The sequence below is a fragment of the Antedon bifida genome, chromosome 1 (assembly GCF_963402885.1).
Source record: "Antedon bifida chromosome 1, ecAntBifi1.1, whole genome shotgun sequence".
Taxonomy (NCBI): domain Eukaryota; kingdom Metazoa; phylum Echinodermata; class Crinoidea; order Comatulida; family Antedonidae; genus Antedon; species Antedon bifida.
Genome location: NC_136226.1, coordinates 3,068,346 through 3,096,210, shown reverse-complemented (window position 1 = coordinate 3,096,210; position 27,865 = coordinate 3,068,346). Strand labels below are relative to the sequence as shown.

The 27,865-nt window shown below is 34.0% G+C and overlaps 4 protein-coding genes across 4 annotated transcripts in view; 2 read left to right on the top strand and 2 right to left on the bottom strand.

Moving 5' to 3' along the window:
• Nucleotides 1-116: 116 nt before the first annotated feature.
• LOC144838168 (histone H2A-like) lies at nt 117-1,102 on the top strand. Its single transcript, XM_078693531.1, has 3 exons — nt 117-249; nt 426-628; nt 869-1,102. Exons 1-3 carry the CDS (start codon nt 138-140, stop codon nt 953-955), a joined length of 402 nt encoding a protein of 133 aa, XP_078549657.1. The 5' UTR covers nt 117-137; the 3' UTR covers nt 956-1,102.
• Nucleotides 1,086-8,390, bottom strand: LOC144837801 (43 kDa receptor-associated protein of the synapse-like). The gene is made up of 6 exons (XM_078693060.1): nt 7,683-8,390; nt 3,381-3,479; nt 2,170-2,292; nt 1,846-1,899; nt 1,528-1,727; nt 1,086-1,230 (listed from the first exon to the last, which is right to left on the bottom strand). The coding sequence occupies exons 1-6, from the start codon at nt 8,376-8,378 to the stop codon at nt 1,143-1,145; spliced, it is 1,260 nt and encodes a 419-aa protein (XP_078549186.1). The 5' UTR covers nt 8,379-8,390; the 3' UTR covers nt 1,086-1,142.
• Nucleotides 8,391-10,605: 2,215 nt separating this feature from the next.
• On the top strand, nt 10,606-20,910 carry LOC144838106 (uncharacterized). The gene is made up of 5 exons (XM_078693468.1): nt 10,606-10,667; nt 15,970-16,070; nt 16,632-16,748; nt 19,967-20,123; nt 20,515-20,910. The coding sequence occupies exons 1-5, from the start codon at nt 10,619-10,621 to the stop codon at nt 20,652-20,654; spliced, it is 564 nt and encodes a 187-aa protein (XP_078549594.1). The 5' UTR covers nt 10,606-10,618; the 3' UTR covers nt 20,655-20,910.
• Nucleotides 20,911-22,523: 1,613 nt separating this feature from the next.
• Nucleotides 22,524-27,865, bottom strand: part of LOC144837229 (uncharacterized) — a 24,035-nt gene continuing 18,693 nt past the window's right edge. Inside the window, exons 34-44 of the mRNA XM_078692261.1 lie at nt 27,369-27,495; nt 26,949-27,052; nt 26,434-26,536; nt 25,871-26,057; nt 25,317-25,389; nt 24,976-25,042; nt 24,282-24,361; nt 23,878-24,004; nt 23,452-23,559; nt 23,096-23,135; nt 22,524-22,967 (exon numbers count right to left, since the gene is read on the bottom strand). Of these exons, the coding sequence (XP_078548387.1) occupies nt 22,957-22,967; nt 23,096-23,135; nt 23,452-23,559; nt 23,878-24,004; nt 24,282-24,361; nt 24,976-25,042; nt 25,317-25,389; nt 25,871-26,057; nt 26,434-26,536; nt 26,949-27,052; nt 27,369-27,495 (1,027 nt within the window). The 3' untranslated portion in view covers nt 22,524-22,956. The remainder of the gene's footprint in view (nt 22,968-23,095; nt 23,136-23,451; nt 23,560-23,877; nt 24,005-24,281; nt 24,362-24,975; nt 25,043-25,316; nt 25,390-25,870; nt 26,058-26,433; nt 26,537-26,948; nt 27,053-27,368; nt 27,496-27,865) is intronic.

The following is a 27,865-nucleotide window of genomic DNA, read 5'->3' as shown; positions in this document are numbered from 1 at the left end:
GCAATATCGAATACGTAAATTAGTTTTATTCATTTATATACGAGTAATTTCTGGTAGAGTATCAGTTCATGTAATATCTATCAATTGAGTAAGTCATTGAATATTTTGTTGCAACACACAACGTATCCATTATAAACATGTCTGGAAGAGGTAAAGGTGCAAAAGCTAAGGCCACCAAGAATGTGAGCAGAAGCCAGAAAGCAGGCCTACAGTTCCCCGTTGGAAGAATCGCTAGGTATCTCAGGAAAGGTACCGTCAATTTTGAATTCCCTAATATAGTATATAATATAGTACAGGGAACCTCAAAAGTGTTCATTTTATAGTGGTCTACTTCGTAGAGGTTGGCCTAGCATTGGTATCGAAACATAGGCGTATCTTGAATAAACGTGTCCCAACGTTATTTTTACTGTTACTTTATTTTTTAGGTAAATTCAGTCAACGTATTGGGAGTGGTGCTGCTGTGTACATGGCCGCCATATTGGAGTACTTGTCTGCCGAAATCTTGGAGTTGGCTGGTAATGCTGCACGTGATAACAAGAAAAGTCGTATTGTACCGAGACATATCCAGCTAGCTATACGTAACGATGAAGAGCTGAGTCGGCTATTGGCTGATGTTACCATCGCTCAGGTAAAGTTTGGTTCACGCTACAGAATGACGTACACGCAATGCTGGCGAGTTGACCAATTACGAGCGACAATTTGAATCCATCGCTGTGATTGGTAGTCGCGTTACATTGTGTCCTTGTGCTGCGTCTCTAGTACGAAACACAAACTTGTGAACGTCGCATACAGCTTAAAGGTGCGATTTTTTAGGTTGAAAATCTTGGCGTAGATTATTCATAACGGTACAAATTTTTTTTCTTTCTAGGGTGGTGTGTTGCCAAATATTCAATCGGTCCTGCTGCCCAAGAAAACCGCAACGAAGCAGAGGATCGTAGAGAGCCAAGCTGTATAGTAATATAAACCGCAATAGTCTGCTGCAATAATTTAATAACAATTTTAGGCTACCTTGATAAATTACATGACTTGTATATAATTTCGTTTGATGTATTTTAGGTCTATTTTTATATTCTGAATAAAATTTATTTTGATGATACTGTAATAGTTAGTTTTTACACTGTCCATTTCCACTGCATGTATCATTATACGTATATTTGTGTACTTTCGTGGTGTGGCCGGAGACAATTCGGACACGGCTGGCTGTTCCGGATTACCTCCTTATGTACGCATCTAGTAAAAAACATTAAAATCGATATTTAATGGATTGCGCCCTCTGTATCGACACACAAATATGGTTGTATTTGCAAACCCACTTGCCACCAAAAACTACTAGCGCCTCTCAAGTCAAGTTTCCCACATGGTTTCATAACAGCAAATCGACTGACATTAGTATTTAAAATAGCATTTCCAATGATGCAAAATTATTCCACTCCCAAGATGAAATTATTCCACTCCCAAGATGGAGATTTTTTTTTGTTCAAATTCCCATAAAGGCGAAAATGTCGCTACACGGCCTTAGATACTTACGCTGAATGGCAAACATGACTGCATGCCAGCACTCTCAGTACATTGGGTTTATCTCCCATTACTAACTGACAGACCGCACATCGAAGCTCCATATCATCAATACATTTATCAAACTCTATGGCATGTTCGTGTGCTGACGTAGGGTCGTTTAGCCGTTGGTTCAACTCCATCAATATCCAATGACAACGTAGCATAAACATCTAATTTTGATTTTAGAAATAATAAATATATAATTTTAATATTTGTAATTTAGGCATACACAAAAACGTTATACGATAAACAATTACAAAATACATAGATTGTGAATTAGAAGTCTACCTTATTGCCTGTTGCTCTTGATAGGTCTAGCACTCGGTGGAACATTTCAAAAGCCTAGAATTGCAAATAGATAAATATTATTGCATTTTCAATTCAATTCAATACCATGTCTTTTATGTAGAAATATATATTGATGACGACGGTAACGGCTATATGAAGGTGGTGTTGATGGTTGGTGTACAAATACCAGACCTAGTACTGTACTGTGTACATATTCTCCGCGGCGCGCGGTGTCTGTTGAACCGATCGCATCCACAGATAAACCTTTTGATCTTCGGAGCTCAGCATCCTGTTGTTAGATTGCCGTTTGTCTAGTCTACTTACCTCTCGAGTTTTCTTTGTCAGCAATAGTGCTTTTGCCATACCAGATATGATCTGAATCTGCGCATGTCTATCGTTAGCTTCAATGGCGAACCCAATAGCAGATTCGTATCGTGGATAACAAGCCTAATTAAGATATGAAATACTATTATAAAAATATTGATAGTGCAATGCATACGTCATAAACAATTAATGACGTTATAATTGTAAACTAATTTTTTTATTTTGTGCAATAGTTAAATTGTGTTAGTGACGCATTTTAATAATAAAAATAAAAACATAAAAAGGCAAATGACTGAAAAAATGACAATGCTAAGGGTATCAGTGGCTGGATCTCAATGGAGATACAAAATAAAATAAGCAAAACGATAAAGTAAACCAGCCAGAAATATTTTCAGAGGTTTCGGGCAAAACTAGCCCTTTCAGTAGGCCTACTTTGTATTAATCAATTGTAAATTTCATTGAAATCAGATTAATAACAGAAAGCCTACCATTAATAAACTTATTATATAACAAGGCCAACAGCCATAAGTCGCGTGCTAAAACGCATAGTGATACCGGACCGACAGACAGACCGACATAGTGAACTATAGTCCACGCGACTAATAATATAATACCTGTACTATTCATTTTAATCAGAATTTTCAATTATATAACATTAACTATGTTATAAAGGCTAGAATATGATGATCATAAATTTTACAAGGTTGAACTACTACAGGCAAGAGATGACACTCAAACTGGACCTTTTAATCGCGCTCATTAATTAGTGTACAAGAAATGACTCTTTATTGCATCCTATATTGATTTTCTGTCCGTGTGAAGTGAATACAGAAAGTTCGTTTGACTAGCGCAAGATGATAAATAAAATATAGTATGCACGACGCCGAAATTAATAGATAGAACAAACATATGCGCATGCTCACAAATAAATCAGTGAATTTTCATAAATTACATAATGCTGATTGGTTTGCCATTTCCTTGTTTGTAGACATGCGCACATGCTCATTACGCTCATTTCACTCTGTCTACACTATCAAACTGTGATATGCCCATATATGGACACGATGATTTCATATTACTCCCATATTTGGGTACATCACACTTTCAAACTAGTTTGATAGTGTAGACAGAGCTTTAGTATTCGATCAAATTCTACCGGGCCAAGCGTCTTGGTCTAAGAAAAGATAATTTTGATACCGTAAACATTTTACCTGGAAATCTCCTTTCGTTCTATGGATATCAGCTAGAATACAAAGACAGCGTGATTGTACCATTCGCTCGTTGTGTTTGATGGACATCTTCAAAACCTCCTGAAATTATATAAATTTGAGTAAAATAATATTAATAAGGTGTTCTAGATACGGTTGTCGTATGGACCTTTAAAAAAACCTGTCCCAACACCACAACTGGACCCAACTTTCCCGCACGCGCACAATGAACATGGCCTAACCATTTTCTATGTCGTCACTCATCGCAAATTGAAACCTCTCTATTAATATATAACATAATCATTGTTATTATTTTAGTTACTGCGCAGTCACTACGCGTTTTCACTAAAATGACGATGCAAAGCCAAGTTATGGTGTGAGAGAGTTTACTTTTGAGTCACTGTATACATATAATATTCATTATGACGTCGTTTAATATCATCTCGCACATTGGCGAAGTTTACGTTAGAATATTGAATACAACATACAATACAGGACCTCTTTTGAGATGGACACCTCTATTTAAGGGAAACTTAAAGGACACTTTCTCGTGAAATCTAAGGAACAAGGACGACTATGCTCAAGTGAAGTTCTAAACAGTACAGCAGGAAGATAATGATGATACACGCCCAAACCTTTTTAAAGAGACACCTCTATTAAGGGGACAATTGGTTGGGTCCCGAAAGTGTCCCCATATTCTACATTTTTAACAAATAGAATTAAGGAACTATGACCTCCTCCTGTATCGATTTATGTTCGGCAATGTAAACATTGTATAGCAGGATCAATACGGGAAACGTATCAAATATCTATAGGTAATCATTTTGAATGGGAATCGTGATCTACAGCCAAGTTACTACTACTGATCAATGTATGTTGGTGTATGTTGACATTAAGGGCCTAGTCGCCAACCTCATTCTGACGACGTCCACTAACTGTCAATTTCATCATTATCATTAAAACACATCATTATTATCATCATCATCACCATCATCATCATCTTTGTCTTCATCATCATCATCATCATCTTTGTCTTCATCATCATCTTTGTCTTCATCATCATCATCATCATCATCATCATCATCATCATCTTTGTCTTCATTATCATCATCATCATCATCATCATCTTTGTCTTCATCATCATCATCATCATCATCATCATCATCATCTTTGTCTTCATCATCATCATCTTTATCATCATCATCATCACCATCATCTTTGTCTTCATCATCATCTTTGTCTTCATCATCATCATCATCATCTTTGTCTTCATCATCATCATCATCATCTTTGTCTTTATCATCATCATCTTTGTCTTCATCATCATCATCATCATCTTTGTCTTCATCATCATCATCTTTGTCTTCATCACCATCATCTTTGTCATCATCATCGTCATCATCATCATCATCCTCATCATCTTTGTCTTCATCATCATCATCTTTGTCATCATCATCATCATCATCATCATCATCATCATCTTTGTCTTCATCATCATCATCATCTTTGTCTTCATCATCATCATAGTCATCGTCATCGTCGTCCACCACCACCTTTTACACAAATGGTAATCATTACAAACATAGGCCTAATAATAATAAATGCACATATCCTCCAAGCTTAGCTCCAGGCGTCGAGTTTTATTCTGACATCAAAATTGCTAATACCTTACTGGTCATCAGGTAATGCTATACATTAAACATGTATATGACTATACTAAAATCATGAATATGATTATATAAAATAAATGTATGCATTATAGTTCAAAAGCGAATTTAAATATATTATCATTATCTCGATCGCAGAAACTCGGCGTATACGGAATTTGCGATTACAAAAAAAAACCCGCGATAATCTTCCACGACTTTACTAAAATCATGAATATGGCGTTTACATTCAATGTAAGTCTAGGCCTACCATTAGTTGTTGAAATATCAACAAACCAAATATAGGCATGCATGTCAGATTTATCAATGGCAATCATAACGTTTTATTTATTTATTTTGCAATTAAGGGCGCAGGTTTCTTCATATACATTATATACAGTAATGCATGCGTTATATTTCAAAAGCGAATTTAAGCAGATGATCATATATGATGTGTCGATCGCAGAAACTCGGCGTATATGGAATTCGCTATTGCAATAAAAAAAATCAGTTAATATATAACAGCTACAATAAAATAGAAGGTAACCACAAGGAGAACGTATGCCTTGGTGGGAACCAAGTTCATTTGTGTGGAGGCCTGGGTAAACATAACACTAAAGGCAATTCAGTGATTGTTTTAGACCTATTTTATATCGATATCGAAATAAAGCAACCTCCTATCTTTATTACACGTACCATGTATACATTAAAATGTTATTAATTTAACCAGGCAAATAATTATTAAAATATTTCTCTTATAAGATTATTTACAGGCAATATTCAATCATGGGTTTTGAACTATACCAGCAAAAAAATATATTTATGTCAGTTTTATAAATGCATCGACATGTGGTTTAAAATAAGTGCAGGTTATGGTTAGTAAATAACGCACGAATTCCGTAAGTTATCGATTGAAACAAACCAATATAAAGGTTCGCACCAGAACGTAAAAGCTCTGTCTACACTATCAAACTTTATGTGACAAAAAAAGATGCCCATATATGGACATGATGATGTCATATCACTACCACATTGGTACCAAACTTTTTTTGATAGTGAAGACAGAGCTTAACGCAGTGACGTATCGTTGCGTTGCGTCGCTAAGATATTCATGCTACAAACGAATGTATATTATATTTACTTGAAGATGGGTGAAAGCTAGGAAATGTCATCAAACTGACGGATAAGTAAACTTAGCTGTCACGTAACCCTTCATAACATACGATACGTAAATTAAAAAGCAATTCGCAGTCAAATTAATATATGGGACTAGTTTCTTGTAGTTCATCATGTATGCATTGATATTAGATTATCACGGCTTATGACTTGAATTCATTAATACCGTAGGCCGATAAACTAAACAAAACATCTGATTTCATTCCAAAATATACTGTTGTAAATACAGCAATAAAAATACAGCAGAACCTCGTATTAAAGGGGGAGGACACATTTGGGGACCCAACAAAGTATGTCTCCTTAATAGAGGTGTCCTCTGAATAGGGGTTGGTCGTACTCGTAGTGTCAAAATACTGACCCTCTTTCGTTTCACGGGAAAGTGTCGCCTAAATAGGGGTTTCCCCTCTGTACGACCCATCCATATCAGGACTGCGTCAGTTATTATTACACCGCAATACTATACAGTAGGCCCTACAACATACATCCCGATATTCCTATATTCATGAACACCTCATATTTTGCCTCTAAGTACTAAATTATTATTATGTATTTTCAGTCGGCCGGCTCGCTATGGCGTCAATAAACACATAACTGATGTATATGCCGTTTATTACATATTTTATTTATCGTTAGTTGTCATGGCTCGTATGCTTTACCTTTATTGCTCAATTTGATCTAAAATATTTATAGTAACATGAAGTACTAAATAAGTAGGTGCCCAGCGTTGTTTATAAACAGTAGATGCAATTATAGTATGACGGTTCGAGTTGTCGTAAAGCGGATAATCCGACGTGTGTATTCATTGCCTTTGTAAAACGAATGTAGGCTATAGCTAGCTTTGTGGAATTTAAATACAGTAAACCTAGTAATATAAATATGGATATAAAAATATGATATTTTGTAATTGTGGTTGGATTTGACCTTTTATCATAAGCTGTATGTCATTATTATTTAGCTGTTTGCCTTTAGGCAGCAGGCATTCCTATAGCACACCATAACACAGATCAATTCTCACACCGTTCGCAACTCATTAGAAGACTCACATAGATAATGTTTAGAAGGTCATTAGTTAATTTTATGATGACATTTATATTTTAAAATATTGTGTACACTTAGACATAAATTAGACACATAACCGACAGTGTGAGGCAACGAAATATAATAACCGGTAGGATCACTGTTATTTGTACGCATGCGTCGATTGGTCTACTCATAAATTTTAGTGCGTCCAACATATTGCACGCTGAATCATACGCACTAAACGCGTTAACAATGCGGCACATCATCACTTTAAATACGCACGGTATATACGCGAACGCGCCTTATGATACCACCAGAGAAGAATTTCCGTGATCATGTCATCAATTTCATTTGTATAATGAATCGTACGCGCTTTTTATAGCGCATCATCACTTTACGCACGCATGGTGCACACGCAAACGCGTCTAATCATACCAGAGTGTATATACCAGTCATACCATACCTCACAAGCATCCATTGCCTGATTCAACCGCTTTAGCTTCCTATACGGCACAGCCAAGTCCAACAACGTCCACATTTGAATCTTGGGGCTCCATTTCTGTCCATATCGTCTGACTAACTCATGAGCCTGGATGTAATACCCTAACGATTGTTCGTAATCTTTCAGGCTAGCAAAAATATCTCCATACACACTATAAACGTTACATTCTAATGTTTTTTCCTGAGAAGTCCGTGCAAGTTCTAAGGCTAGATTAGCGTTGCTAATCGATGACTGAAAGTCGCCAAATCCTAGGTAAGAAGCGGCAAGACATAGATGGGTCTGCGACTTTATAAAGAATTTCTCTTCTTTCTGAGATACAATTATGGCTAAACTGTGCCTAGCGTACGAAATCGCCTTATAATACTCGCAAAGGCATTCGTTGCTTCGGGCTAAGTTTAAGTAAGCCTCTGCCTTCATTTCGGTAATGTCTTGTTTATCAGCAATGTCGAATTGTCGAATAGCACATTTCAACATTTCCCGGTAATTTCCATTTTCAAAATACGCGCACACAAGGTAACCGAGAACCGTGAATTGCCCATTGCTGCTACGTACTTTTGATAACACACTTTTCCATTTGCCTATCGCACCTTCGTAGTTTCCAGCTCTGTATTTTCTCAGTCCATCTTCAAGCTGGACCTTTGCAACACTTTGTCCCATCTTGTTCTTGTCCGATCATCGATTCACTGCTGAGATTCACCGTTTATACTGTAAACAGCACACTCGTAAAATATATATACATATTGTGGAATTGTCCATTTAAAAATTTAACTTCCCCCACGAGAGCAAACCATACTTATAGACTCATCATAAAATACACAAACGCTTCCATGCGTGACGATATTGTCAGGCGACAGCTTGCAGCTAACCTCTGCTTCATTTGCGCTCGAATCTTTTATAATAAATAGAAATTTACTAATCTATGATTTTATTTTGATATGCTGAATTGCGTTACCAAACAATGGAGAGGAAATCCGATCGCCAGGATTTTAGGAACCCTTTCTTTCCGCTCACGTTTTTGCGACAAATTTCGCCCGTTTCCACACTTTGAATGGAGCTGGCAGTCTCAACTTCGCTATAGTGATTGCTCATTGTGTTTGGTTGACAGAGTGCTTGTGGGTATGCCAACTAAACACATCAAATTACAGAGGACAACGTAATTAACACAGGACGTACAGTATTAATAATTTATCGGAAAATTAATTGATGGGATGAAACCAAAGAGGGCAGAGGCAAAGTGCGTTGGTTTGCCTGTTAATAAATATTTACTGAAAATAGTTGGAGTAAAATATAAATAAAAGCGAAATGATACAGTTGTGATTGGCCAGCTGTTTACCCTACTGTGACGTAATTTTGTACTTTTTGTACTTCTCTAATTCTTTCTGTAATTCTCGAGTGGGACTCGAAACCACGACCTCCAGATCACTAGCATGGCATTTCGTACCTCTAGACCACCAATCTTGCGCTGATGATATGGGGCAAAGTAAGCAGTGGGTACTACCGTCCAACAAGGCTTCTTACACGTGTTTGTGATAAGTTTGGCATCATTCCCCTTTTGGTTGATAACAATTAAGGTATCTTGATGAATACGAACTATTATACCCTAAATGTAACAAATGGATGTTTACAGTACAAACAACAAAAACCCACGTACAATTCGACAACGAACACTTAAGTTCTCCGATTTACGTTAAGCTCTATCTACACTATCAAACTAGTTTGACAAAAAAGAGTATGATGCGCCGAAATATGGTAGTGATATGCCCAAATATGGTTGTGATGTGACATCATCATGTCCATGTATGGACACATCACATTTTGTTGTCACATAAAGTTTGATAGTGTAGAAGACAGAACTTTAGATTCGAAAGTATTAAATAGTATACCGTACGTACGTATTGAACGAATTTATCAATGTACAATAATCTGATTTTTAAATCAAATTTTAATCTACAATATGATAGCAGTCGCCGCCGACTGATTATATCTTTCTCAGTACGATATCTTAGAATCTTAAGTGCAATTGAAAATTTTATATTTATCTTATAAAAAATCTTTAAAAAAAAAAGACCTTCGGAGCTCATTAGTACGCGCGCGTATAGATGACGATATCGTTATCGCCAAATTATCAATCTCTTCGTGATGACATTGACAAGATAACAAGGTAATGTCGCCCTCTCAGGGTTGTAAATTTGTAATATCTAACTCAGCTCGTCCCTCTCCGTTATTATTCTATATTTTATTGGGGTACACTCTTGGCCCGGTGCTATACCATATTTAAAATATAGGGCGCGTATGGATGTGTTTGGATCTGATGACTGGTTTAGAGTGTTTTCTAGACTGAATTGTCTCAGATTTTAACTGAAATACTACTAGGCCTAATACTAGCCTAACTAATGATTTTCGTTCTTAAGCGAGATGTTATGAGTTGCAATGAACACTGTTTGTTACCAAAACAAAGTGACATGCCAAATGCTTCTGTTTAAGTTTAGTTTTAAGTTTACGGTATACAAAATAGCGTTAAAAATAATCTAGATGTTCATATTATAAAAACACTACCGCAGACGATCCGCTGCGATGAAAACACAATGTTTCTTCTCGGTTTAATTGAATTAATGATGGTATCTTTTTAAAATCTCCTCATCTATCTATGTATAGCCTTGTGTATAACCAATTAGCACAAATGGGGCCTATCAAGTCATTCTTGGCTATTGTTCTCAGATTGTATAACATCAATTAGATACACGTGGTTAATGAGATGTAAAATACACTCAAGTCGCTTGGTGAGTGACATCACCAGGTAGATTCTATATAAGGATACCTGGATACCACTATTGCATTGGTAAGTTCAGTTGATACTCACTCGCATGCTGCTCAAGATGGACGAACAAAATATCCACATGGTTGTTATGCTGGTCGTTACTCTGTGTTCGCTGACACAATTGAATGGTAAGTAATAATACACATTTTTTATTTACTTAAGTTTAGTAGACCTACTAGTATTTGTTAAATTAAATTGAATTAATTATGTCAGACCGACTATGCATTTTAAACCTAAAGAGAAAAGATAAACCACCCAGCGAAATAATGGATTCATAACATGATGACAATTAGGTAATAGGCCTATGCGAGAGCGAAGAAAGTCACAACAAACTATAGACTCGAACCTAGATTCTTCCGGTTGATTGCGGCCATCCTACCATTAGACCACTAATCGTATATGCTTACGTACCGGTACCGTTCATCTAAATTATACGATGTAATAACATTATTATTAAGGTGAATGATGAACGCATTTTTGTTTTTCTGGTTTATTTGCTCTTAAATTCAAGGGATATGTGAAAACAAAATTATATTTCAAGTATTTAAAATATTGTAATTTTCTCACTTTTTCTATTTGTATGGACTTTATAGCGCAGCTACAAACTTACGTCATAACCAATGCGTAACTATAGTATAATGAAACAAAGATTCAGGAAATTTACAATTAGTGTTGCACACCGCGTACATAGGACTTTATTGGAAAGTGTCGCGGTGGTGCATTTATGCTCATTACATACATTTTCGGTTTACATACGGTGGACCCACCTTATCTGAAAACAACCTGGTTAAAGGGTATACAGCCTAAATTCACTAGATTATTTAATGTCTACAAACGATAAACAGCATCTGCAGTTTCGGCTGATGAATTGAGTCTTTAGTTAATAATTATTTCAATTGGCATTTAGTTGACGAATTACTAACTACTCTCGTGTTTGGTTAGGTCTTTCTTTAAATGTCGTGACGTTTTTGTGCAGACGTATCATCATAATCAGTGAACCTGTAAAGTTGTTTTCCAACCGAATTTAATTAATCACATCTCATTATAGTTGATTAGAATCCATTCAGTCATTTATTAAAACACATTTTGTAAACAAATGCCAATCATATTTGATGATGTGAAATATTATTATATATCATTTTGATTTCGTTACATGGTCTAGTGCAATGCATTATGATAGCAGACAATTGGCATGTCACATATCGCGTCGCGGTCATGTGAACACAACTGTATGGACCAGTGTGGGGATCATATTATTTGTGAACCATAAACAATACCAGTCACACTTGTAAAATGATGCTTTAGTGTGAACCACAATATACAAAGTGCAAAAGCACCCGTTCTTATTGCCATTTTAACTTTAAGCTTGGTTCACACTAGAGACACAAAGACATGACGTAGACGCAACGCAAGCGAGTTGAACAAACGAAAGTTCGAATAATCCATCGCTTGTGAATGATCAACTCACTTACGTTGCGCTTACGTCTTTGCGTTCGTTGAGTCTTTAGTGGGAACCAAGCATTAGAGTGTGCGCAAAGCGTTTAACTGCGTTTAACACCCACGTTCGCATTGACCAACCGATACTCGCGCAAGGGTACAAACGCGTTAGTTTTGCCGTGAAAACCAACGGAGAGTAGTAGGCCTAGTCTAATATTGTGTTGTCTTGTCTTTGTAGTCCGGTGGCAGGAGGGGGGATATCACCACCCGAAAGGGGACAAATTGCCATCCAACTTTTCTAGACCAGAATTTTCCGTAGATTACGAATATGGAAGGTAATCGATCAGGATAGGAAGCGTTTTCGAGATATAAGGGGTCAAAGTTCAAAATTGACCAATATAAAAACATGCTATATCTCTGGAAATTCTGGACCTAGTGAGATAATTTTGGTGTCAAATTGTTCACAATGTATATGTTTATATTACCTCTAACAGAACTTTCTTTGTAAAATTGACCGGAAACCCCATTTTTAGCAATTTTGACCTTTGACCTCTTTTTGCTATATCTAAGTAACGGCAGGTCGGAGAGAATTAAAAATTGGAGCAAATTGTTCCCAAGATATACATTTATATTCAGTGTAACAGATGATATTGCTTGAAAATGACCGGAAGTGTGGTTATTAACCTTTGACATAATTGAATAAGGTTATAAAAACATAAATTAATAAATATTTGTCGTAAGGAGCCAATTTTTGTATCAAATTGTTAACAATATATATGTTTATACTTGCCATAATGCAACATTTTTTTCAAAAAGTGACTGAAACACTATTTGTCTGTAATTTTAACCTTTGACCTGTTTTTCTCATCTAAATAACGACATGGCATAGAGATTTCTAACGGCAAATTGTTTATAATAGATATTTTTATTCAATCTAATAGCTAGATTATACTGCTTGAAAAAAACAAGTGTGATTATTGCTTTGAAATCCTGTACATAAGAGCCTATCGGGCGGATTTAATGCAAAGAGGTGTGGAAGGGGAATACTACTACTATACAGTACAATGTCTTTCAGAAACATTTTAGCAATTTCTATCAGGTATCCATGTATCTCCAAAAAATGGAATGTACGGTTCATAGAGAATTCAGAAGTTACCCTTGGTTCATTTTGGCAAATCCATATGGGTTCTTTTTAAAAGGATTGAGGGTTCACAGACAGGCTTTTCCCATGGCTTAATATTGGAACCTACAGTTTTAGTTACCCGATATAATTCTAACACAGTAATTTATGTAGCCAAATGCATTGATCCGATACAGGGGCCAAATGTAGAACTGAACATTACAGTAGAGAAGGGTCTAAATAGATGACCTGCTGTTGTTTCATTTTAGGTAAAATCCAAATCGGTTCCTTAGGGATCGAGAGTGCACAGGCAGCTTTATTCCATATGCCTGTCTATATAAACCCACATTGTCACCCCTTATATTTCCATTATGGGGCTTAATGTCCATCCATGGAGGACCGGCCTTTGGGGGGTTAATTTTGGCAAATCAATAAGTGTTCCTTAAGGATCGAGAGTGCACAGGCAGCTTTATTCCATGGGCCGCGCCTGTCTATATGAACTCACAGTGTCACCCCTTATATTTCCATTATGGGGCTTAATGTCCATCCATGGAGAACGACCGGCCCTTGGGTTAATTTGGGCAAATCCATAAAATGTTCCTTATGGATGATCGAGGGTGCACAGGGATATTTATTATATCTCTATGAACCCAAATTTTCACCCCACATACAGTATTTCCAATATAGGGTCTCTTGTAGACCCACATAGAGAACCCCGAAAGGTCCATGAAGGATCAGCCCTTGGGTTCATTTGGGCAAATCCATAAATGTTATTTAAAGATTGAGGGTGAACATTTTAGTTTTATTCCATAGTTCATCTATGAACTATTTACCCCATATTAATTTCTAATACAGGGCCTTATGTAGCACACCACATAGAGATCCCAAAAGGGTCCTTAGAGGGTTCATTCGGGCAAATCCATATGGGTTATTTTAGAATCTTTTGTGTACAGGAAAATCTTTCCTGTATGGGCCAAACTATCTGTGGCTATATAAAAATTGTGGTCTGTCTGTGTAGTGAGTTGTGGATTTAGTTTGGCCACCTGGATCTGCCTATGCCCTATCCTGTACGATTTGGTATTCTCTGGTTCTGATGAATAGTAGTTTATTTTCCAAAAACAAATATTGTAGCCCTAATAAATGCAACTGTATAGTGGCAAATCATTGAAGGTCAGCGTAACATTTTAACATCATAACATTTTAACCGTCATAATATTAATAATATTAATAATTTTATTATTTATTTTACAGTATTATATTAATACATTTAAAATAATGCGCACTAGAAAAAATATAAAAATACCATAACTTCACTGATCAAATAACGTGATTACATTTATGAAGAACATCGATCTCATAGTTTGAATAACTTTGCATTATTTAGTATATCACTTGTTCAAATGTTGACCTTTGACCTATGTCAACTTGTGTAATGATAAATGTGCTCTTTTGATTGTGTATGATTGATAGATGTCTTAACAGAATGATAAAACATAACATTTTGTCTTAAATGTTAGTTTTTATTTGGGTTTATATGCAAATTGTGTGATTGGTCAATATTGACATTTGACCTTTAATTGAAAAGTATTTGTTTTATAAGGCGACTGAATAGATACCTATAACCATACAAATGTATTAAAAGACCAAATTGAACTTCAATAAATTGGTTATAATACATATGTATATAATACATTGTTATAATTGGTCAATTTTGAACTTTGACCCCTTATCTCTTCCTATTCGCTTCCTATCCTGATCAAAGTCTGATTTGATTAAATACAGTATTATAATTATATTAATCAAAATTATAATGAAATAACATAACTTTACTAATCAAATAATTTGATTACTTGTAAAACCATCAATATCATAGTTTGGACAACTTTGCATTTATTAATACGTGTATTAAAATGTTGACCTTTGACCTTATGTCAACTGATGAAATTGACCTTATGTCAACTGATGAAATGATGTATTCGCTCTTTTACATTGGGTATGATTGATTAACAGGATGAGAAAACATTCAATTTTTATTAAATATAAGTTTTTATTTGGTTTTATAGGTACGTTCTATGATTGGTCAATATTGACATTTGACCCTTAATTACAAAGGATTTTTTTTCATAAGGTGATTGAATAGACACTTATAATCATAAAAATGTAATAAAAGACCAAATTGTACTTCAATAAATTTGTTATAATACATATACATAATACATTGTTGTAATTGGTCAATTTTGAACTTTGACCCCTTATATCTCGAAAACGCTTCCTATCCTGATCGATTACCTTCCATATTCGTAATCTACGGAAAATTCTGGTCTAGAAAAGTTGGATGGCAATTTGTCCCCTTTCGGGTGGTGATTCCCCCCTCCTGCCACCGGACTATTGGTGGTAGCATACACGAACGTTTGCCTTATTTCATTATTTATTATTGAATAAATGTTTTTTTAACGAACAAGTCTGTTGATCCCTTGCCTTTTTTAAGCTCAGGATCAACAGAATTGTATCTGGGCTCCCAGTACATTAATATTGGCTACAAATGATGTTATTTGTTATTGCAGATGTCTATACTACTAGGTGAGTGGGAGTTCTTGGAAACATTCATAACCCACAAGAGATTTTGAGATTTGTTCTTTATTTATACGTTCAAGTTTCATGTTTTGAAAGAAAATTGACATTTTATTTCCGAATAAAATTCAATTCATTTCGCTATTTTACTGTGAGAAAAATATGATTTGAACTGCACGCTTATGTGAAAAAAAACCGTAAATTAACATGACAGTAAAATCTGGTTTTGGCCGATTGAATCAAATCTGATAGTTTGTGTCGACATAACGTATTCAACGATTGTTTTTTATTTATTATTCCAGCCAAGGCAACCAATACGTTTGAAATATCTTCGTCACCGTTTATCATATCACGTAATTCAAAATCTAAACCACTTGACAAAGTAGGATCAATAGATAAAACGGTAAGTAACTCAATTTGACTATTTGTACGTGGGCGAATCCGTAATTCATGTTGGTAGCATAATCACGTGCTGACATTGGTACACACATGATGAGTCAACCACCAACCTTCAGTTTTGGCGGATCCATGATTTTGAAATATGAGGGGAGGGGACCTATTAATGCCCTACCTTTTGAATTGTAAGTTTTGAAAATAAGAGCGCGCAGACCACATTTCTGAAAATAATGCGCCAGGGCCAACAACATAAAAATACTTACAGTTAGCATTGCTGGCGCAGTTGGTGCTGTTCTTGCTCATAGTATCGTAATTCCGGCATGTTGAACACCATGCTTGTGACCACTTTGATGAACATAAATAGGTACCTGGACGGTAAGAACGGGAATACAAGGATTATAAGTAATCATGTCGTATCAAGGGATACGTACACGCATATAACAGCCTAAAATAAATTATAATATGCTCTAATAAATTAAGCAATGTTATATTAGCCTACTAAATATTTTTCCTAATAATACTCTAATATTATTATTATAGTAATAGATAGTTACATATTTTGTTACAGACATACTATAGTAAGCTACAAAAGGAAGCTTATCCAGGTGTAATATTCTCAGAAACTAAACCTAACATTACAGCAAGTACCTCAAGTTATGATGATTCAGTAATCTTCAGGAATAGAGTAAGTATATCTTAGGCCTACCGAGTAGTATCAATACACTGGCTCTGAGTCTTCGTCTTCTTGCTTTAACTTCAACTTAAGTTAACTTCAGTCAACGTCAAAGCATATCAAAATATCGCTGCCGGTTTGACGGTCTGTCCATACTAATAACGATTGTACACGAATGCGCTGTGCGAATTTCACGATCGATTGTATATCTTAAGTGGCGCGTTAATTCGGCTGTTGAAAGCTCTGTATAATACATGGATCTGTAGACGAACCGACCATATACAGTACACACTCCATTCTCTTTGAATTATCGCATTGAGTTAACCTTATTTAGATCTTAATTCAAAAATAGACTACAAGTCCTATCACATATTGATTGAAATTGCACATCACCAACGATTTAAAATAACAGTACAACCTCTATTAAAGGAAATTCAATATCGAACAAAGTGTCCCTGACTAGGGGATTTCCCTGAATAGGGATGGCCGTAATGTTAAAATATATTGACCTTTGTTCATTTAAAAGGAAAGACAGTCCCTTAATAGGGATGTTGCCTGAATAGGGATGTCCCCCAAATGAGGGGTTCTAACCAAATAAATATGGGTATCATTTGTGAGGGATTGTAAAGATAAACAACAGCGTTATTGCATTGGACTTGAATAGACCTATTTTACTTAGGGTCTGTTTCTGCTGAAAAAATCAAAATAATCGATTTTTTCCAGTCACCGCAAACCACAAAAATAATCGCGTTGCAATTGAAAATTGCTACGACTTTAATCGGTTATTCAGGTAATCGGTTTTTAAAATCACGTCATCATTCCCCCCACAGCGCATTCAAGTTATGAAAGGCCGATGAGAGTTGGTTTGTTTACATCCTATCGCTGCGTTAAACTCTCACATGTAGGATTAAAAATTACTCTTACGTAAAGCTATATTATTTGTAAAACATCTAGGCCTACTACCGTACCACATACAACAGAATAATGATGTTATATTAATAAAGACACGTCGGCGAGAAAAGTTCGTTTCGCCGTTCGTTGGTTCTACCTTCGGCCTGCTAGGCCTACTATAGGCTATATATTTCTACCGAAACAGACAACAGGCCTACAAAAGGACATGTAAAACAATCGTTAGCCTGGACTGGTGGGATGTAAGGGTGTACTTGTAACACAAAATCCTGGAGTCTCTCGGTATAATTCTCCCCCACAAAATAATAAAAATCAAATGTTTAACATTTTAATGTTATTCGGTCTACATCGCGATCGTTGTTTTGCTGATCGTCGTCGTCGATATCGCGCAAATAAACTGTGACGTGAATGAGTTTGCCATACTCTAGAGGTCAAAGTGGGGTCAATAATCGCTATTTGTGTTGCAGCTCAAAACTGCTCCGCAATAATCGGTTAAAACAAGAAATAATCGATTAAAACACGCAATGGATTGAGTGTTTTTAATCGGTTATTTTTAATCGGTTATTTTATTTTGCGCCGTTTCTGCTGCCCAAAAATAATCGATTAAAAAAATAAACGGTTAATAATCGATTATTTCTGCTCAGCAGAAACAGGCCCTTATTTTATCGTTATCGTTTCACCAATGCAAGCAACAGTAGACCTATATTTTAGTCATATTAACAAGATATGCATAGTATTACGCTTTTGTTTTTAATTTGATAATATTGGTTTATACAGAATTTCAATATTGAATATAGCAATTGGAATAACAAGGCCATTATCGTACAAGTACACCATTTAAAATACTTATAGATTTTCTTTTACTTTGATCTATAAATTGACTTGGTCGATTCATTTCGTGTAATTACCCTCGTTGTGTGTTAATATTTAGAAAATAATATCAAAAACGTGTTGCGTATGGATTTGCGCGTATGCCAATATTTAATATCTATTATCTTGGTTAAGAAAAAACGTCAGAGTAAAGTTAGAGAAAAATCATGACTACAGGTTTAAACACGTTTTGAGTATAAATATTATAATACAAATGGCTCAATTTCGTGGATATAATATTCGAGGTTGAAACCACACGTAAAGTATATTTACGAGTCGAAATAATATACGCTATCGATAATTGCTCGTAAAGGAAAATCTGGTTGAATTTGCGGCGTTATGATGTTTCGATTTTCATTGAATCACTTGGCTGAGTGACAATATAATTCATTTTTTTAATAAAATACGATACTTATATACCTATCAATTTCAATATATCATTTTAATATAAATATTTTATTAACACCCACCATAACACCCACTTTATAACATGCACTGACAAAATTAATGGTAACATTCATGAAGATTTATAGTTTAAAATAAAAAACAAAAAGATGTTAAATCGATAAGATGTTTCAAAAATAGAACATAGTAACTTATTGAATAATAAATATATGTAATACACCGAGGTCCGATTGTTTGGTTTACAATGTATTATTTCTACAAGGACAAATGACTACATGAAATGTTATCACGGTGCAAAGTTTTCATTTTACAACAATTTCAACTGTCGTAGCATGTGTTATTCCACTATCTTAAAGATACACAAAGTTGTTTTAGATCAGTCTAGCCATTATGCTAATTAGCTACCGTATGTCACTAGACATCATCGATCCCTGCTACTCGACTCCCTCAACATACGCGCACTCAGCAGCCCAAACAAAGGATTCCTTGACCCGGTTCAATGTACGGTGGCCTGGCTGGCTAGCCTGGGCCTACCTAGCCCTGGAGATTGTAGTGGATGAACAACGCTTAGGCCCGTTTTGATTTTATTTCCGTAGATCTCTCATATTCATGATGATGACAAGAAAACAAAGACATTTAATAGGCTACTTTTTAGTGTGAAATTAGGCAAATTAAAGTTTATGGTGTACTTACATTCTTTCAATTCTTAGCCCTGCCGTCGTTGCTCTGGTGGTGGTGATTTAGTGGGCGGGATTTCCGTGGTCGCGAGAGCCCAGTATGTTCTTTGTGATTGGTCAGTAGTTCATTATCAGACGACGGATTGTTGTCAGACTTTACGCCTGATCAGCCAATCAGCCTCATCGAAAGTTTCAACCAATCATACTAGTTATCGTGTGTTATCGTCAAATGTGTTTGTTTTGTTGCTCCACATACATATATTAGATCAAACATTCATAATATACTGTATAAATTAAAATGTAGTGACGCTACTACTATTTTATTACGTTTATCGATTATAAATAATTATCAAATGTTTACTGTTTTAGAGAGCTTTGTTACGAGATTCATGCCAAGAAACAAGCGACTACGAGTTAGTAGCAACAGGAATTAATGATTTACTTGAAACAGTCGAATTACATGCAAATACGTGGGTTTATACAACCCGATGTTTATCACTCAATGACAGCTGTATAGGAGTAATACGTGAGTTAATTTAATAATTTCTAAATACAGTAGGCTCCTCTATTAATGGGACGCTTTCGGGTCCAATAAAGTGTCCCCTAAATAGGGGTGTCCCCTGAAAAGGGGTTGGCCGTAGTGTTAATACATACAGTAGAACCCCCATTAAGGGGGACAACTTTGGGAGCTAACAAAGTGTCCCCTGAATAGTGTATTACAGTAACTCTTATAGGCCAATCAAAGTGTCCCCTTAATGTTAAAACATATATTTCCCTTTGTTCGTTTCACTGAAAAAGTTATTTTTATAGAGGTGTCCCTAAATAGGGGTGATCCAAAGGAGGGGTGATAATATTATTATAATATTTTATCTGTACTGATTCAATTTAAGCATATACTAATTTCTGTTCCTTAAAAGGTATCAAGTCGGCGTGCAAACAAAAGAAAGGCTGGACTAAGGCATACGCACGTAAGATTAACAGCAGTGGCTATGGCGCCTACAAATGGCAGTGGATATCAGTCGATAGATCTTGTAACTGTGCCATCTCATTCAGATAGTACTTGAGTCTTATTACATCAATTGTGAAAATAAGATTACGTAATTAGTATTGATAATTCAAGTGCAGAAAGACTACCGACCTCGGCTATTGTTATAACGCAATATTATTATTATTACGTCACATAATGTGGAGCGTAACAAATTATACTTTTTTTTCTTTCTTCGTTAACACATTCTATTAAAACTATAACAGGTCTAGTATGACTTACATGTTTTGTATATAACATACAGCAAAACGTAATACTTATCATTATGCTTATATATTTTATTATACATTTTACTCAAAAAACAAAATTAATGAATAACAAGTTTTATTTTCAAAGGCCTAATAAGGTAGCCCTAAGCTACAATATCCAATTTATTGTTTTAGGCCTGCAGGTCAGGTTTGATTGGTTCCCACTCAGCCAAACTAAATGTTTGTTCAATACATTATAGTTACGTAATAACTTATTTTTTATGCTTCATGTAAACACGTTTGTACAACATACAGTATTTCTAAATGTTTAATAACATTTTAAAATTAAAAATATTTAAAATTTAATTTATATATTTAGTAGAACGTTAGTTTTATGTCGAAATTACATTTTTTAATATTTATAATTTTCGTTTGGCAGTTAACTGTATAACTGTATATGTGATAAATGTTTGAATAAATTAAAATGAAAAATATCACATAAGACACTTGTAAAGTTTTCTGAGAATAGAATAAAGGATGTAATGTACAAGTACAGTACTTGATTGAATAGATGTTGCCTACACTAATGATGGGCAATAAAAGTGACATTACGAGAATTGAATGAGATTTACTGAGATTTTATAATTACATTTACTGAAGAGCAAAATCCATTCTCTGCAGTGTAATCTGTTCATGTCAACATGATGTACCCGATTAGCCACCAGAACATTACTACGAATAATTGAAATAGTAAAGCAGGCGTAAGAGTAGAGTAGTTATGTAGGTTGTGATGACGTTGGTGAAGACATCGTGGTAACGGATTTTCTGGTTCTTGTAAAGATTGTTGAAATGATGATTTTTACCTTGATTTACCTTGACCGTACCTTTAGACTATAAACCTGTTAAGGTTTGTGAGTCCCTCTTTGAACATCTTGGTTATATGGCTGTGGGTTTTCCAATGTGTTTCAAGATATGTTTTGAAATTATTTATAGAGGATGCATTTACTATATGATATGGCAAACTATTCCAATCATTTACTGCAGATATTGAAAAGAATGATGATGATGATGATGATGACGACGATGATAATGACGACGATGATAATGATGATGACGATGATGATGAAGTGGCCATGGGATGGACGTTGGACTACTGCTCGTGAGATCGAGGGTTCGAATCCAACGCTAGACGTATTGCTTGTATCTTAGGCAAGATACTTACGTTTGCCTCTCTCCACCCAGGTATACAAATGGGTACATGATAAGGCCCAGACACAACTTTGCGCTGATTACTAGCTGCATTGTGGGAGTATGTTTCCAGACGTGATTACAAAATGATCGGGGTAATAATATGTACAACGCTTATAGGTTTCGCAACATTATATGCTTTATAAATCCTGAATATTATTAATAAATGATGATGGATGAAATGATGACGATGATTGTTGTGATAATGATGGTGGTAGTTACTGATGATAATGACGCTGTTAACCAATGATGTTAGTGAGACTACTATTTGACGATATACATTGGATTGGATTGCAAAACTTAATTATATCAGCAACAACTTAAGTCCACAAGTTATTAAATATTAAAATTTATTTTGTTAAAATATTTATAAATAACATAATAGAAAATATAAGTTAAAATTTATTATAATAAACATATAAATATATTGATTATTTAAAAAAATTGACTTGCTATACTCATAAAAGCTCTAGTAATTTTGAAAAATAATTTATTCTTTTTAATAAAATACAATAAGTTTCTACAGAATACAGTACGAATGCATTAAAGTGCTTTTTATTAGTTTAACAACATTAAAACATTTAAATTTACCATATAAATATTTGAAAAATAATTAATTCTGTTTAATAAAATACAATAAATTTCTACAGAATACAGTACAAATACATTAATGTGCTTTTTAGTTTAAAGACATTAAAAACATTTAAATTTACCATATGAATATAATATATCTGTAAATAACAATATACATAATACATATAGACAAGACAAGACAAGAATGATTTATTTATTATATATTATAAAAATGTGCATATTATTATATTAGTAAATTTATTAAAAAGTACAAATAGAATATGATTACAGTCTAGATCCTGGCATCATGGAATATCTGTAAAAACAAATAAAAAAAAACATATATGTTTGGCGTTCCATAGTCTATTAGACCTGCAACTTTGTGTTCATAAAGCAAGCGTTTATTATTTTACAAAAAAATGAATTAGAATAAAAAATACTTACAAGTTGGTTTTATGTACCGAACGTCATCAAACTCCGGTGGCTATTGAAAATAAAATATTTATTTAACATTACTAAAATTAGTATATTGTGGTGGAAATGAACATGCTCGGTTAAAAGTGTTACAAATTTCCAATGCAAAATCCATACACTTATTATGTTATTCGATATAGAGATAACATCACTTAATAGGTTTTCAATGTAAACTTAAATTATAAACTCTTACCTATATTTTTGAGAATAATTTAATTATTATACCACAATAACAATGTTTATTATCTCATTAACTCTTAATAGTTTAATAATACATTAAAACATGAATAGATAAATTTAATTTTTATGCAATATAATTCACTAACCAAATGAATCTTTTCAATAGGTGTCAACGTTTTGTCTGGATTCCTCAAGCCTAATAATAACCGTACTTCTGTATTTAAAAGTGCATGAACGATGAATGTGACAATACCCTGTATAAAGACAAAAAGAACATCCATTATAGAAATATGTCATATAAAGCTCTGTCTACATAATCAAACTTTATGTAACATAAAATGTGGTGTGCCCATATATGAACATGATGTCATATCACCACCGTATTTGGGCATACCACTACCATATTTGGGTACATCACACTTTTTTTGTCAAACTAGTTTGATAGTGTAGACAGAGCTTTACATTTAAAGTAGCTAAAAACAGCTACTTTTTGCAATATTGCTAGGCCCTCACAAGTACAGAAATGTATTAAATTGTTTTAAATGATGAATAAAATATTGTTTCAAACTTACCAAGCATGACATGGCAAGTACAAATAAGTAGAGGGCATAGAGATAAAGACCATATATTCCAACTAAACCAACACTCCATGTGATCAAGAAATATATCTGTAAAGTCCATGTTCCAAAGTAACTAGATCTGTCGAAAAAGACAACAAATTTGAACATAATAATATTTTACATTAATTAATTTTTCATTTTATAAATCAAAGGCAAATTACTGAGAAAATGAAAATGCAGTGGGTATCAGTAGCTGGATCTCAATGGAGATACAAAATAAAATAAGCAAAAAGCTAAATCAAAACGATAAAGTAAAAAATTAGCAGTGCAATTTTTATATGTGTGGTAACACCCCGCCCACTCTGGATCTACCACTGTGCTATTAAGATACTCTAAATCTCAATTGTAACACTTACTTAAATATTGTTGTTCTATCTTCTCTATAAACTTGCTCATCAATGTCTCTTAGCATCCGATATAGCATGTATAAGGTACACTGCAATATAAACAAATACATTAATTTAACTTAGATATTTAGATACATTCAATTAATTTTGTTTTTCTTTTAAGAGATACAATAAACTGTTATCATTTCATTTTCATACCAACCATGTGACGTATTATCACCAAAATCCTAAAATTGTAAACAGATTTGAACAATTGACCCTGGGATTGGTAAGCAAGAATGTCAACCACAAAGCCACAGTGCCACTATTTCTGATTATACAGAGTGCTAAAGAGTTTTTGTATAATTTATTAACCAATCTGATCTTTTCTAAAAACAAAAACTTTTGTTTTAAGTTTCTGTATATTAATTTTTTTGACTTTTGTAACAATTATGTTATATATAACAACACGCCATCAACCCGTTTAGGTTGACCTCCTGGCCAAATGTTATTGCATTAATAAATAAGGATTTTGTTTTTAACAATTTTTCAGCAGTGGAAATATTTATAATATATAATCAAAAAAATACAACACCCTACTGACTTGGATATAAGCCTGTCCTGGAGATCACATGATTTATACATGTGATTCAGTGGTCTATGAGAGCAAGCATGAACCCATCACATGATCAGATAAATCGAAGTATGGTACGTGATTACTTACCAATCCAAAGAACCCTAATGGTCCGACAAACGCACACCATAAGAAGTTTGAATTATCAAGCCAACAGCTAAAATATAATTTATAAATAATAATTAATATTTTCATAAAAAAAAAGTTTCTTGAATATGGGGTGCTTAACCTAATGTTCTCTCTTACATTGTATTTGTAAAAATTTAGCCCACCCCCACGTTCGCATTTGGTGGGTTCTGCCCAATAAATAATAGTTAAATTTGGTGGCTGGAAGTATAGTTATGAGTTTGTGACACATGAGTTATTTTTTTGGTTTTTTTTATATACTATCTAATTTATGATGTATAATAATGCATACAAAATCTACTTACAAGCCAGCTTCTTGTTCAATATAGGCATCGGGAGAGAAACCAAACGCAACACCCACATTTAGGAACGGTACTCCTGAATAAAAACATAAATTATTATTACATATTAGAAACTATTACTCAGAAATTTTAAAATTATTTATCCATTTCAAATATCCAGTAAACACATTTTAAAAATAGTACATTCATTTTAAAAGTTATTTTGTTTTTAAAAATGTTGTATTGCTTTGTAGGGCTTTGAAAGGCTCTCTGACACTACTAAAATGGCCCCCAACTTTCATCCACATTCTAACAGATTTTATTTTCTAATGAATAAAATGGTTTTTCTTTTAATATGTTGCAATGCTTTAAAATATTAATCTTTTGCTCTTTTTCTGTTAATTGTTCAGTTCTTAGAGGCACCCTGAATTTTACGCTATATTAAATTAAACATTACAATCATTATTATTAAATTATCAAATAAATGCTATTTTTGCTTGACAGATTGTCATATAGAATTTATGAAAATTATCTAATTAAACACCTAATAAAACATCCAGGCCATTTAAAACACTTACCCCATCCAAAGAGAATATAGTATTTGACCCGTTCTTGGAATGGCGGCTCATCCTCATCATCATCCTCGTCCTGGATCTCTAAGCTCTCTGTGAGATCAGTAAAAAGCTGAAAAGCCTCTATAAACAGCCAAAGCATAATGACTGTGTTGAAGTAGTGAATTAAACAGCCAGATAACATACAGTCGCCCTGTTGAAAAAATGAAATATTATTGGAACAGAATAGAATTGATAAAAACATCAGTAAAACTCCTAATAAGTGGACACCTTAGAACCAAAGTCTCCTTAAGGGTGTCCCCTAATAGAGGTTGGCTGTAGTATTAAAACAAACATTGTCCCTTGTTTGTTTTACAGTAATATGTCCCTTAATAGGGGTGTCATAAAGTAGGTGTTCTATTTAAATTATTTGACAAAGTTATTTAATTTTTTGTAAATTTAACTTTATACGGCATCTGCAGGTTAATTCACCCAATAATATGAGTCACCCTTTTTAAAAATCATAATTATAAAAGGGTAATTGAATAAAGAATAATCAATGTATCAGTACATTGTGTTAGTATATTTACCCATGCATCTTTGATATCTCCAGAACCAGCCAGGGACAGTAATGCAAAAATAACAGCTACACAGAGGTTGATGTGTATGGTGTGTAGAATAACTCGTAGACGCCTGAAAAAAAAAAAAATACATAAAGTAAAAAAAACACACACAATATGGAATGGAGCATATTGGACACAATAATCATTATTTGAGAAAAAGATTTGGAGACTGTAATAGTCTGTACTTTACTGCAAAAGAAAAATGTATGGTGAAAAAAATATGTAAATATAGATGCTAAACTACTGTATAACATCAACCAGGCGTGGTATACTAAATGTGTTTTTAATGATAAAAAAAATAATTTTGAACCTTTTGGACCTCAAAAAAAGTCTGTTATTGGGAGAGCTTCCAGTTTTCAGAGAGTCCGGTATTGGGAAAGTCAACTGTAATATTACTTAATATTTAATATTAATAATAATTACTGATAGATTAGCATATCACAATCATGTGTATTACTACAAGAAAAATGTTATTGACTTACTTGGCACATACAAGATAAAATAAGTACACTCCGAGAAAAGAAATTGAAAAAACTGATAGGATTCTCGCCATCCATTGAAGGTTGCCCTCATCAGATTCTTCCTCCTAGTAAAACGACAAATGTACACAAAAAGTCAAATTATCACATTTTAAGATTTTTCAAACAATCAAATTCACTTTTCCCCAACAGCTAAAATCATTTTATTCATTCATTCATCAGTGGAAAATTACTTTCATTTATTGTCATTTGCATGTTAAATATACATAGAAATTATGTTTGCTCTGAGATATACTTTGTTTTTTTACTCTTTTCTCACTTGACGTCAAGTAATAAAAAAAAATTGGAAATGTCATATCATAACAAAGCTAAATTAAACTAAAAATATAAAAAAGTTATAAACAATGAAGTAAAATGTCTCACCTCCTCAAAAATTGGTTTAATGATGATGGCGAAACTGGTCATGTGATAAACATGACATATCGTAATTGTCTCATTAGTCGAGACAACTTCGCAACCACGGGTATCCCACGCACCATTTGTCGTATTTCTAAAACAATCCAATTCGAAAAGTGAATAATATTGACAATAATGATTTGATGATAATGATTTGACAATAAAAATAATAAAATGATAAGGTTTTACACCAAATAGCCTTGTTTGTGTATGACAATACAGAATTGATATCATTTAAGAAAGTAGAACTATTAGAGATATATTGTTTCCCTGAAAAAATGATTTGATAGTATTTTGTTGTTTTATAGCTGACATCTTAATGTCACAAAATGTTTTACCTGACAAAACCATAATGGAAAGAAAGATAATATAGTCAACCGGAAGTGTGCCTGGAACTTGATATGTTTTTGTGCATTGGGAAAAAGTGATCAACTTGATAAAAACTATGTAATGGCCTATCAAAT

Coding starts and splice junctions, on each gene's coding strand:
- LOC144838168 (XM_078693531.1), top strand. CDS start 138: ATGTCTGGAAGAGGTAAAGGTGCAAAAGCTAAGGCCACCAAGAATGTG. Junction 250..425: donor CGCTAGGTATCTCAGGAAAG/GTACCGTCAATT, acceptor TTTATTTTTTAG/GTAAATTCAGTCAACGTATT. Junction 629..868: donor CTGATGTTACCATCGCTCAG/GTAAAGTTTGGT, acceptor TTTTCTTTCTAG/GGTGGTGTGTTGCCAAATAT.
- LOC144838106 (XM_078693468.1), top strand. CDS start 10,619: ATGGTTGTTATGCTGGTCGTTACTCTGTGTTCGCTGACACAATTGAAT. Junction 16,071..16,631: donor TAGGATCAATAGATAAAACG/GTAAGTAACTCA, acceptor ATTTTGTTACAG/ACATACTATAGTAAGCTACA. Junction 16,749..19,966: donor CAGTAATCTTCAGGAATAGA/GTAAGTATATCT, acceptor TTACTGTTTTAG/AGAGCTTTGTTACGAGATTC.
- LOC144837801 (XM_078693060.1), bottom strand. CDS start 8,378: ATGGGACAAAGTGTTGCAAAGGTCCAGCTTGAAGATGGACTGAGAAAA. Junction 3,480..7,682: donor AGGCAATGGATGCTTGTGAG/GTATGGTATGAC, acceptor ATATAATTTCAG/GAGGTTTTGAAGATGTCCAT. Junction 1,728..1,845: donor CAAGAGCAACAGGCAATAAG/GTAGACTTCTAA, acceptor AATCAAAATTAG/ATGTTTATGCTACGTTGTCA.